The sequence below is a fragment of the Lepisma saccharinum genome, chromosome 24 (assembly GCF_977018435.1).
Source record: "Lepisma saccharinum chromosome 24, izLepSacc3.1, whole genome shotgun sequence".
Lineage (NCBI taxonomy): Eukaryota > Metazoa > Arthropoda > Insecta > Zygentoma > Lepismatidae > Lepisma > Lepisma saccharinum.
In genome coordinates this window covers 59,453,389-59,465,468 of record NC_139252.1, presented here as the reverse complement: position 1 = coordinate 59,465,468, position 12,080 = coordinate 59,453,389, and the positions used below count along the sequence as shown (strand labels likewise).

Here is a 12,080-nt window from a genome sequence, read left to right as displayed (position 1 = left end):
ACTTCCCGTTGGACACGCAAACATGCAAGCTGGATTTCATCGAACGTGAGTATAGCTGAGCGTATGTGCTTAAGTTAATATGCCCGTGTAATGCAATTCACGTTAATGTTCACAATATTGACATTCCTACACGAATTGGTACATAAACCCAAGGTCATTCTATTGGGTATTTACCGCAGAAACAATTATGTGTGTGATAACAACGCAAATCAGATTTCACTGGAATAATGAAATATTATTGATGGAGTGTGACCTGTTGTTTTGATATACCAACTATGACCCATATGTTGCTCACTTTACTAACTCTCGAGCCTTCTTAAACCCGAAGGTATATGGTTGCAGCAACACAAGCCTTGTATCTGTGTCTATCCTGGTTAAGATCAATCTTTTCCATCTGAACATTGCCCCTCCATCCTCGTCTTGGCCTTCCTACAGGTGTCTGTCTTATCATCATGTTTCCCGACAAGAATCCTGTAAACTCTTCTTTCCTTTCCCATTCGTGTCACATGTCCTCCAGCTCATGTAAGTCCTCTTCATTTAATTGTTCTAATAATATCTGCACAGGAATACAAATTTTGCAGTTCTAAATTATATTGCACACTTTACAGACAAAAAGAAGTTTGACAAAAATGGCTAATTGGAGCTTGACCAACATTTTACAATGGGCCCTAAACAACTGTGCAATGTAGCTATACTGTGAATCAAACCTCTGACTCCTTGATTGCAAGGCAACAGCTTATACCACAACGCTATCGAGGAGAAAGATGGTGGTACACATGGTTCACGTTGGTATCCTTACAAGAACTGGCAGCATCAAAGTGACACGTGGTGGACACACGCTTCTTCAAGATTGTGAAGGTTTTGATTTGATATTTGTTACTAGCGTCGCTTTTCTGCCTATTCGGACTAATCACGAAGATGAAGATGAGTGATGATATGTCGAAATTTATGAAGGGACACTCACAAAGAACACCAGTCCACAGGCTGGGATTCGAACCCGGTCGCGTAGCGCGCTGGTGCTAACCACTCCACCACGGTGGCAACATAGTGAGGAAGATGAGGGCCGTGTGTCTTAAGTTTTTCCGGAACTACGAGGTGCATTCAAGTTATAATACCTCCTTTTTTTTTGTAAGACGGGAAGCAGATAGAAACATGCGGTTTGTTGTACATACGCGGGCACTCGTTGTCCATGCGTGACAGAGATGGCAGCACTGTACAGCACATAGAACTCTAGCGGCAGCGGCCAGAGTGAGGACTGTTTTGGATACTTAAAATGGCGACGTTCTCATTACAAGAGCAGCGTGTAATCATTCGTTTTCTCCATTTGCGTGGTGTGACACCGATTGAAATTCAGCGCCAGTTGAGTGAGACATGTGTTAATGGTGTCATGGACGTGTCTAATGTGCGTTCGTGGGTGCGACAGTTCAAGGAAGGCAGAACGTCGTGTAACAACAAACCAAGACAATCTCGGCCTCGCACAAGCAGGTCTGACGACATGATCGATCGAGTGGAGAAAGTTGTTTTGGCTGATCGCCGAATGAGTGTGGAACACATCGTCTCCAAAGTTGGCATTTCCGTGGGATCTGTGCACACAATCCTGCATGAAGACCTGAAAATGCGTGTTATAACTTGAATGCACCTCGTATATATATGTTCTGCCATAGAAAAAAATCCAGTTCTTCCTTTATTTACAGCCCTGCACTCTTACGAAGAAATGCACATGACATGGGACAGTAACGAAGCCGTGAAGTTCGTGTCTGGAGCAGACACACTGCTCATTCCTGGCTACTCCATTGGAATCCGGCTCTGCCCTAATATGTTCCCCTCCATTTTTGTATCAGGCAAGTTACTAGAAATATATTTATATATTTATAGTTTATCTTACACGAAATACTCATTGACAATGGATTTCCAGCGACAGAGTTCTTGTGATTTTCAGAAATAAATTGATTTTAGATTTGGAGTCAGATTTTCTACGCACGCGAGTTTCGCTTAGCAAGCATACCACAGCGTAGTGCGTGACTAAGGCCCGTTTTACACGAAAGCATTTTCCCTAACATTTATGCCCTGTCCAAAATGCTACCGTGTGCAACGAGTCAGCAGGGTCTCTACGGTGTGCGTCGCGTCGTTGCGTTCGTTGTCTATCATCACCTCGGCTTCACACTCAGTAACCTTTGGGGCTTGAAACTCCTCGTCTCAGGGTTCGGGTATACTCAATGAAAGTTAGTCCCAGCTTAACAAGTTTATTACTCTTGGTAAACGTATATACGAGGGTCATCCAGAAAATAAAGACCGTTTGGTTATACAAAATGAAAAACACAATATTTATTGGAAAAAACAATTCTGTTACATACCTGAAGCTTCCTTCACTTCTCTACATAATCATCTACATTTAAACATTTGTCGTATCTGCGCACGAGCTTCAGAATTCCCATGTTATACTCTTCTGCCGCCAGTTCATTAAGTGACTTTCGAATCTGTTGACTTTTGTGCTGTGGAGTGTCGCCATGTAGCCTGGCTCCTAAGTGAAGTAAAGAAGAGTTAACTATTGGCGTGGGTTGGTTGACTTGTCATCTGTAAATCCTCCTGCAACTGTCGCTTGGTGGATACATCTGCTTTGCGGTTTGTTTTGGTTCCGTTAGAACCGTTATATTGTGGTCCTGATAAGGGCCTGTAATGACTATTCGTTTTTGGTCCTAAGAAGGGCCGTCTTGGTTTATGATGCCGTATCTGTGGAAGTTTTAGAAGTCCCCTGCTGCGACGATGTCTAGGCAGACTTCCATCAGGAGTGTGGCTTTGTCCTCTTTACTTTGTAGTTGTGACATCTTGTTTCTGGCACTCTCTATCCTCTGTAGGATGTTGCCTGTGCGAAGTTTCTGAAGTAACCACTGGAGTGTTTCTTTATCTTCTTCGTTGTTTTGTTGTTTTGGTTCTTGGTACGTCAGGTCTTTTCTGTTTTGGAGTTGCTGCTATGGCATAGGTAGTGTCTCCTCTGTTCTTTCGTTCTGTCTGTGATGGTGCTTCTCTTCTTGGCGTTGTCTTTTGAAGAGATCCAGCTGTTGTTGGTTTTGGGGCTGCTTGAAATACTTTGCAGCCTCCGAAGTTAGCTGGATGTTCGCAGCAGGTGCAGCACTTAGCATTCAAGCTGCGGTCCTTCTTCTCGCATTCTCTGGTCAGATGACTCTGTGCACATTTTACACATCTAGGTGCACCTATGCCATTGGGGTGTTCCAGGGGATCTGTATGGCGTAACCTGAACTCTGTAGCCTAACAGGTATTGTGTTTGGTGAATTTCTCTGGCTTTCGCTGTTCTTCTGATGGCAATCAAAAATAGAGGCATCGGCACCTTGGCATTGTCTCTCTTTGTCATCTGGGAGGCGTCGAGGACGTCGTAGGTCTCTGCAAGCTCTGCTTTGATGTCTTGTTCAGGCGTATCTATTGGCAATCTTCTGATCACGATCTTGATTGGCCTGTCTCTTTTTGGTGTCGAAGTAGCATACTCCGTGTCACTCAGCTTGCAGTATTCTGTGACTTGATCAAAAGCCTTTTTCGTCTTGAGCTGTACCCTTATGCCATCTCGGGTTATCTTCACCATCGTTTTTTCCTGTGCAACCTTGGTGATGGCTGTGGTGAGTACATATCTATTCTTAGTGTGAAATAAGAATAGTGGTGGAGGCCGTTTTTCCGTTGTATCTAAAGGTCTTTCAGTGATGTCTGGCTGATGGATGTCTAGAGATTGGAAGATGTTATTCGTTTCAACCGTAGCAGGTGTTGCGTTTCCGCTGACTTTTGCTATCTTCTTTGGGAATATGAAGCCTTGAGCTGCCATTTTATCTTCTTGAGTGCTTGTCTGGACGTGATGTTGCTTTCCATCTTTCGTCTGCAATAGCGGGGTGGTAGTGCCATTGCCGTTTGTCGTTTCCTGAGGCTGCCGCTTACGCTGCATTCTGGTTGGTTTCCTTTGTCTGGGTTTAGGAACTGATATATCACGTGGTTCTGATACCGAACCACCTTATCTGAAGGATTTTCATTCTTCCTGCCTTGGCTAGTGCCAGGCTGCTGCTGCTGTTTCGCGAATTGTCTTCTGTCGTATACCGTCTTCGGCATTCTGGGTGTAGTGTTGGTCTCCGGAGTGGACATACAGGTCTTCCTGCTCTGACTTCCCAATTATATACAATTCTGAGCGCAGCACCAGCGCCTCTAGTGGGTACTCGTGAACTACGAGAGCGCTGCTTAACATTGAGTGTCATCTATACAGGATAACAATAAGCTACTAACACAGTACCGCTCCCTAGTGGAAAACGGTAGAACTACATTGTCTACCACGCATTGCAGTGAAATCGTATGATAAGCGATAACATAACAGATAAGCTTACAAAATGCGATTTTCAACAATGGCAAGAAAAAGAACATATTCATAATCTTGTGGCGATCTCGCAGGATTCGTACACGTGTAAAGTGAAAAAATCTTATGGCATTTCTCAAGGATAGAATGGGTCCTATTTCCGCAGTATTTTTCGTAGCATAACCAATCACAAGCGAGTGCAGATGTAATGCACAGGTTCATTCTTTCAAAAGAAGCTAGTTCCAGTTAGAATTTTTCAAAAAAAGTAAAGAAAAACATATTACAAGAGTCAAATGAAAACCTTAAAAGTCCAATAAAAATTGTAGAGCAGACTGAATACAGCTTAAATTTACATGAGGTATCAACTGTTCGACAATGGCCTCAGTTCGCAGGCAGATGGGCGGAAAGGCCTTCGCAGTGCCTCATACGTGACTGCACGTGGACCCCAAAGACTTATTCTTCTTGAGGTACACAGGCACTAACTCAACCTTGAAAATATATGTACAAGGTGGCTCAAAAAGTCACTTAACACCCTCGGTACAAGGCCACTGCTGCGCGCAACATGGAAATGATGATGACCAATCGTTATCAGGCCAAGGGGGAACCACATTGACGCCACCCGCACGGTCAGCGGCCATCTTGATGTCCGTCATCTTGAATTCAACTTCAGAATTTTAAATGAACTTCCTTATAAAAGATAAACATTAGCCTTGTCACTGTGAAGGACTTTTCATTTAATGGAAGCATCACACCGTAATTGTTCGGGACAACCATTCATATGCGCAGCTCTTCATGGATGTATCCGAATAAAATCTTGTGCAATGGCATGAGAACTTCTCTCCCTAGACATAACTTTGATCTCGATGCATTACCGATGCGCTAAACATATTTGAAGGCATTTTTCTAACACCTCGAAAAGGAGCAAATTGGTACAAGAATTCAGTCATAACGTTTTACTGGTTAAAGATACGTTGAAAAAACCTTCACCATTGCATTTCTAGTGAAATTCTAGCCTGATTTGATATATCATATCACCCCCTTCCCATTTAAAATTCTGAAGTTGAATTCAAGATAGCGGAAATCAAGATGGCCGCCGACCGTGCGGGTGGTCTCAATGTGGTTCCACCTTGGCCTGGCAACGATTGGTCATCACCATTTCCACGTTGCGTGCTGCAGTGGCCTTGTACCGAGGGTGTTAAGTGACTTTTTGAGCCACCCTGTAGATCAGCAAGAAAGTCTGTGCTAAGGTGCAGCAAACTTGTACAACCCTACATACAGAAATGTACTAGATAATAAACAAAAATAAATTAAGGCTTTCATTTGACTCTCCCTTGTATACACAAAATCGAAAGAACAGACTCGCCTCTTATAAAAGGAAGCAACATTGAATTGGAAACACTGCAGCGACAATGCCGAAACTGAATGCAAGAAGCTGCACAGCTGTCAAGATCGTCAGCACCAAAAGGAGAACAAGTGTGGAAAAGAGTCTTCAAGGAACCAATAGTGTGTTTCGTTCTGTGGCCATTTGGCCTCAGGAAAATTATTTGTTGTCCATTTTGAGCTCGCAAAGAACCAGATCCTGAGCTGGTAATTCATTTCTTCCATTAATGCATATTGGTTGCTCGTCTCTTTTGTTGTTGTGGGTCTACAACAACAATAAACAGAAGACTAACGAAGTCGTAGCTTTCGGTAAATGATATTGAAGTGGTATCTTTGTTGCATCGGTATACAGCAGTATCACTCCCTTCTGAGGAAGGGACATTCTCTCGTTTTTGTGTATACATCTGGTTTGAAGACCCGATTATATCCATTGCAGGAAACGTGTCGACGTCCCGCGTGTGGCTTGTGATCCAGAGGGGCATCCAGACGCACATCCTCAACACCTACGTCCCCAGCAGCCTCCTGGTCGTCGTCTCCTTCGTCAGCTTCGTCGTGAGCCCGGACGTCGTTCCAGGACGAATGGTCCTCCTCATCACGACGCTGCTTTCTCTCATCACCATGTTCGAGGCTGGAGGGTACGTGGCGTTGATTTCTTTCACGATGGGCGCTGCATCGAAAACTGTGGAGAATAAGACGCCTATACCGACCTCAAGAAGCGTTGCGTAACACTCTAGTAGTTAAGCAGCAACCCAACAGATGTCTCTATTTTATGTTTTGTTCTCTTATCTTTCAAATACGTACGTTGCTGTTATTGTAAGAAATTTCTTTATAACTGTTTAGAAATAGGTTTTAAGCACAAAAAATATAAGCAGTACTTGTTAATATATGACGTAAAAGCAGGGTTCCTTTCACAGCAGTGGCGATCGTGTCTCGACTCTCCCGTAGACGCCATTTTGGAGAAAAAGTCATCAGCCAATTACATTCAAAAAGCTAGAGCCAATCGGAAGCAGTCTCAAGCGTACTGCTAGGAAATAGTTTCGCGAATTTGCATCTTTTTTACGAATTTCAATACATTTTGTGTTTGAACAACGAAAAATACCGCGAAAACACAACATTCTTGTCTTAAAACGATAAAATGTGCCACATGTATTCAGGCACGCCTTCCATGTTTTCCAACATTTTAACCAAGATAAAACCTTAATGTGTGTTATGCATGGAATAATTCCCACAGCTGCATGGAACCACGTGTAAATGTATGTTCCCGATTTTTCATCTTCTATCGGAATGCTTTGCGTCACCGAGCAAAATGGCGAGGTTCCGACAGGAAATCAAGTGTCTATGTACCGCTACACGGGAGCCGTAACATCGGTATTTCTCGCGCGAGTTACGTTTTGAGTTACCGAGCGAAGTGGAGTAATTTCGGCGGAGATCGGGTGCGCATCTACCGTCACGCGGAAGCCGTATCATCGGCATTTGTCGCGAGGGAAATAATGGAATATAACTTCCTCAAAAATCGGTTCCAACGTCAAACAAGCGCAGGCTGCACGACCTACAATTTAAAATATTAGTTTAGAAGCACAATAGAAGTATAACAGGATGTCTATCAAAATAACAAATCCAAAATTCTTAGTTTTTTCTTGACCTTTCCCCCCCTTTTTCTTAACGTTTATTTAATTGCCCCCTACCCTACCTATAGTTTGAAATTAACCCCTAACTGGTGACGTGGAGCCTGGGAGACTCCTCATTAAGAAATTGTTTCAATAACACCTAAACGGTTTCACTGGCGGCAACACATGGTCTAGTACCTTCCTAGGAATGGAAATAGTCGGCCTACATGTTATTAGCGGCAGTGTTCATTCAGCCGTTTTGACAACATCACGTCGGAGTCTGTGAGACTCTACGTCACTCTTAACGTAGTGTTTGCGAATCGGTTGCATTTGCTTTTGGTTAATAATGGCTTCTAGAGCAAGTACGTCACGTAGCGTTCGTGTAACGGATCCCGGCTTTGAGGCCGTGTCCGAAAGGTGCAAGACCAAACTTGAAACGAGCATCCTCCGAGTATGGTCTTGGAGTGCGGTCTTCAAGTCGTGGACTGGAAGTGAAAGTCTTTCGAATTGCACTTCGACTGCAGCGCCAAATACGATCAGTAGATAAAACTGAGTACTCGTTGTTTCCCCCACGTTTTAAACACTTGTTTTTCACCATACAAATCACGTAGCAATTTCAAATGTTCGTACACATACATTTCTACACCCTATAAGAACTTTAACCAACAACTTGCAGGCCCATAACGTACATTTAACCTGTGTTCCTGGCTTTCTACCTCCGCGATTTTAAACAAATGAACAACGAGTGTGGAAATCACGTGACCGAGTCACCTTCCATCTGAATTGCGAGCTCTGCACTTGCGTACTCCTGTTCTTGGCGCTTTCGAACTGTACTAGGTGACGTCACTTCCGCCAAGACCATACTTCAAGTCCGTACTTTGTACCTTTCGGACAGAGCCTGAGGTAGTAGCTCTGGTTTGGTATAACAGCATAGAATCTGAAGACTGATGCAGGTGGTGATTCCGACTGTGAAATAGAAAGTTTTGTAATGCTTGACAATATAAAGGGTGGCTCAATAAGTCACTTAACACCCCCAGTACAAGGCCACTGCAGCGCGCAACATGGAAATGGTGATGACCAATCGTTATCAGGCCAAGGGGGAACCACATTGACACCACCCACACGGTCGGCGGCCATCTTGATGTCCGCCATCTTGAATTCAACTTCAGAATTTTAAATGGGAAGGGTGTCGTGCGACATATCAAAATGGGCTAGAATTTCATTGGAAATGCAATGGTGAAGGTGTTTTCGACGTATCTTTCACCAGTAAAAAGTTATGACTGAATTCTTGTACCAATTTGCTCCTTTTCGAGGTGTTAGAAAAATGCCTTAAAATTTGTTTAGCGCATCGGTAATGCATCGAGATCAAAGTGACGTCTAGGGAGAGAAGTTCACATGCCATTGCACATTATTTTAATCGGATACAACTATGAAGAGCTGTGCATTATGAATGGTTGTCGCGAACAATTTACAGTGTGACGCTCCCATTGAATTAAAAGTCCTTCACAGTGACAAGGCTAATGTTTATGTTCATAAGGAAGTTCATAAACAGAATATTCGATGATTTTTATCTGATAACCCATTTTCGACAGATCAAAGCTGAATGGTTAGTGCTGGTAAGTTAATGGTGTGGCGTGCTGTGTGGAACACGATTGGTTAGTCAATTTTCCATCAACGGAACCTTAAATGCTTAGGGCTACTTGGATTTGTTAAATAAACAGTTTTTTTCATCCTTGGTTATGGAAGAAGGTACTTTTTAGAGTTTTTCAATAGGGAAGAACACCAGAACACTTATGCGAACGTTATGAACCTGTTTTTGTCCAAAGTTAGTTATCAGTAGTTTTGTTTTTTTCTAAAAATAAGTTGTTCTTTGATTAGTCTATCAGGATCTCAATGTTTACTTTTCTTATCCTTCTTGATCATTTGATATATAAAAAATTCTTCACCAATTTTTATTTTATTTTTCAATTACCTCTCCATACAGTATGCTATGTCAGAAATGCACCTGTTACTATTTTTTTATCAAATTAGCGCAGAACATATTCATGAATAAGTAAGAAAGACCTTAGCAATTGCTGTTTATATCAGAAATGAAACAGGTTTGACAGGTGTCAAACTATTATACAGGAGTCTGTGAGACACAAATGGGTAGCCACCGGTTAAGGGTTAAGAAAATATATATTTTTATTCAATGAAAATCCTATAAGATGAAAACTGGAGCTGTACTTTAACTTGCTTTGGATGTAAAAGTTAATGCTACAGACTTCATCCTGGATGGGCAATGGCCAAATTACTTTATTAAATATTTTTACAAAACTTCACGCATACAAGACTAAATTTTAAGAAACAAAATGTTCAAATCTTAACCACAACGCAATACAATTTTAGAATTACAAATACGTATTCAATTTTATCAAATCCCAGTACAGGTATGTAACAATGTAAATTCACTATACTATAAAAAAAATAGCAAAAATTCTTCACCACAAGCATAATTTCTTTACTTTTTCTTGACTTTCTTGACCTACCTGTAGATTTCTTGACATTCTTGACTGGTAGACACCCTGTATAAGTTTTAGTATATTTGGCAAAAAAATGTGCTAAAATAAAAATTCGAATTTTGCGTTTACCTCATGGACGAGGCAATGACACCTACTCTTTCTTCCACAGAGCGAGTTCCCCACCGTCCATCGGCCTCCAGTGCATGGACGTGTGGCTGATCTGTTGCATAGTGTTCGTCTTCTGCTCCCTCATGGAGTACGCCTACATCCTCACGTCCAGTGCGACGACCGCGAGAGTGAACGACCTCAAGCTCTTCAGGACGAGGAAGGCATTGGCGGCAAAGAATCAGGTGAGCCAGTTTATTTCCGAGACAATCGCCACGTTCTAAGGGCAGGAGGAACAGTTTGTGTCGAGCCAGTCGAGAGGTCCCTAAAAGGGATCTGTGCGCTGGATGGTCATAGGAGGAGAAAACGTAGCATTACGCTTATGGAGTATTATGTTACTTGTTCTCTTGGGAATACCAAGCTTCCGATGGCGTAGAAAAACACATGAACGGAAAGAGGGCAGGTTCCTAAATTTAACTTTTCCCCAAGTTACAAATTTCCAAGTTATTGTAAAGTAAATGCTGATAACGTTACTTCATTTCTAAAAAGTAAGTAACAGTTACTTCCAAACACTTCTTATTTATAGGAAATGCAATCACAATTTCTGTAATACACTGGTGTAATTCTTTGCTTTCGATTAATTCTCAGGCTACTCAAAAGAGAACTTCACTGTCTATCCTGAAGAGTAAAATTACAGTCTTCGGATGTCCCAGCAAGTGCCAGAAGTGGAGGAACGCTGACAAGATAGCCGTCGTCATGTTCCCCCTCTCTTTCGTCGTCTTCAGCGTTGTGTACTGGGTCTCCTACTTGAACAGAAGTGGGAAATACAAGAAGAACGTTGTCTGCGTGTGAGCACAGCCAGTGCGCGAATCTACAGATGGGGGACAAAATAATACGAACACCTGTGAAATTAGAGAAAATCTTTATTAATATGGGGTTGGACCACCCTGTGACTGAAGTACACTTTGTATGCGATGTGGGATGGATGCATAGAGGTCATGCACAATGTTTAAGGGAATATGGAGCCATTCTTCCTCCAGAGCAGTCTCCAATTCCAAAAGTATGGCTGGAGGCAGACTTCGAGCATGCAGTTTGGACTCCAAATATCCCCACAAATGGTCTATAATGTTCAAATCAGGAGACTGTGGGGGCCATTCAAGATATCCTACTTCATCGTCATGTTCTTCGAACCGTGTTTGGACAGACCCAGGAGTGTGGATAGGAGCGTTGTCGTCTTGAAAAAGCAGCCGCTCCCCAGGAAATAAAGTCTGGACAAAAGGATGGAGATGATCCCCCAGAATGCCCCGATAGTGATTGGCGTTGATCGTCCCATGCAGAAAAACAAGTGGTCCCACACTATCGCATCCCATACCATAATGGACCCACCTCCATGCTTACAGTCTGCAAGATGCAGTCAGGATGAAACTCATCTCGGGGCGTTCTCCACACATAAACACACCCGGTGGTCTGAAATAACGTGAATGTTAATTCATTAGACCAGATGACTTGTTGCCACTGATGTGGGGACCAACTTCTCTGAGCTCTGCACCATTGGCGTCGCTTGACAGCATTACGTGATTTCACCAATGGCTTACAAATTGCCACTCTGCCAGGAATGTTTGCAGCATGGAGTTTCCTTTTGATAGTTTTGGTTGAACTGGGGTCCTGGAGATGCCTGTTCATTTCAGATGTTATCTCGGATAACGATTGCTTGTGCTTTCGGACCACTATGCGCTTCAACACCCTCCTATCCTGAGCAGCAAGCTTTGTCTGTCATCCACTGTTGTGCTTTGAAGACGCCATCTTACTTTGTGGTGTGTATGCTGTCATAACGGCTGATACTGTGCTCTTTGCACACCCCACAAGGTTTGCGGTTTCCGTCACCGTGCCTCCAGCTGAACGTGCTCCAACAATCATGTCTCTTTGGAACTCTGTCAGGTCTGACATTGCAGTGTCTCTTGAGAGCGTACAATAGACGAATGCACCACCAATGACTGCTGTTGACAGACTAATACCTTCCCCTTCACGGCCACTAGGTGGCAGACTTCAGTGCCAGGTGGTGCTGCTATATTGCCGGTGTGAAATGTGACATACTTTTCCACAGGTGTTCGTATTATTTTGTCCCCCATCTGTACAAACAGC

General features: G+C 43.0%; 2 protein-coding genes across 2 annotated transcripts; both read left to right on the top strand.

Moving 5' to 3' along the window:
• Positions 1 to 1,273: 1,273 nt before the first annotated feature.
• LOC145978196 (protein GVQW3-like) lies at positions 1,274 to 1,633 on the top strand. The gene has a single exon (XM_083110638.1). The coding sequence runs from the start codon at positions 1,274 to 1,276 to the stop codon at positions 1,631 to 1,633; it is 360 nt and encodes a 119-aa protein (XP_082966764.1).
• A 4,121-nt stretch (positions 1,634 to 5,754) lies between these two features.
• On the top strand, positions 5,755 to 10,790 carry LOC145978195 (glutamate-gated chloride channel subunit beta-like). Its single transcript, XM_083110637.1, has 4 exons — positions 5,755 to 5,848; positions 6,162 to 6,360; positions 10,003 to 10,183; positions 10,587 to 10,790. Exons 1-4 carry the CDS (start codon positions 5,755 to 5,757, stop codon positions 10,788 to 10,790), a joined length of 678 nt encoding a protein of 225 aa, XP_082966763.1.
• Positions 10,791 to 12,080: the final 1,290 nt, after the last annotated feature.

Bases quoted from the DNA above. Each gene is read 5' to 3' on its own strand.
- LOC145978195 (XM_083110637.1), top strand. From the start codon at position 5,755: ATGCCGAAACTGAATGCAAGAAGCTGCACAGCTGTCAAGATCGTCAGC. The intron at 5,849-6,161 runs GTGTGTTTCGTT...TATCCATTGCAG, and splicing joins GAGTCTTCAAGGAACCAATA to GAAACGTGTCGACGTCCCGC. The intron at 10,184-10,586 runs GTGAGCCAGTTT...ATTAATTCTCAG, and splicing joins CATTGGCGGCAAAGAATCAG to GCTACTCAAAAGAGAACTTC.
- LOC145978196 (XM_083110638.1), top strand. From the start codon at position 1,274: ATGGCGACGTTCTCATTACAAGAGCAGCGTGTAATCATTCGTTTTCTC.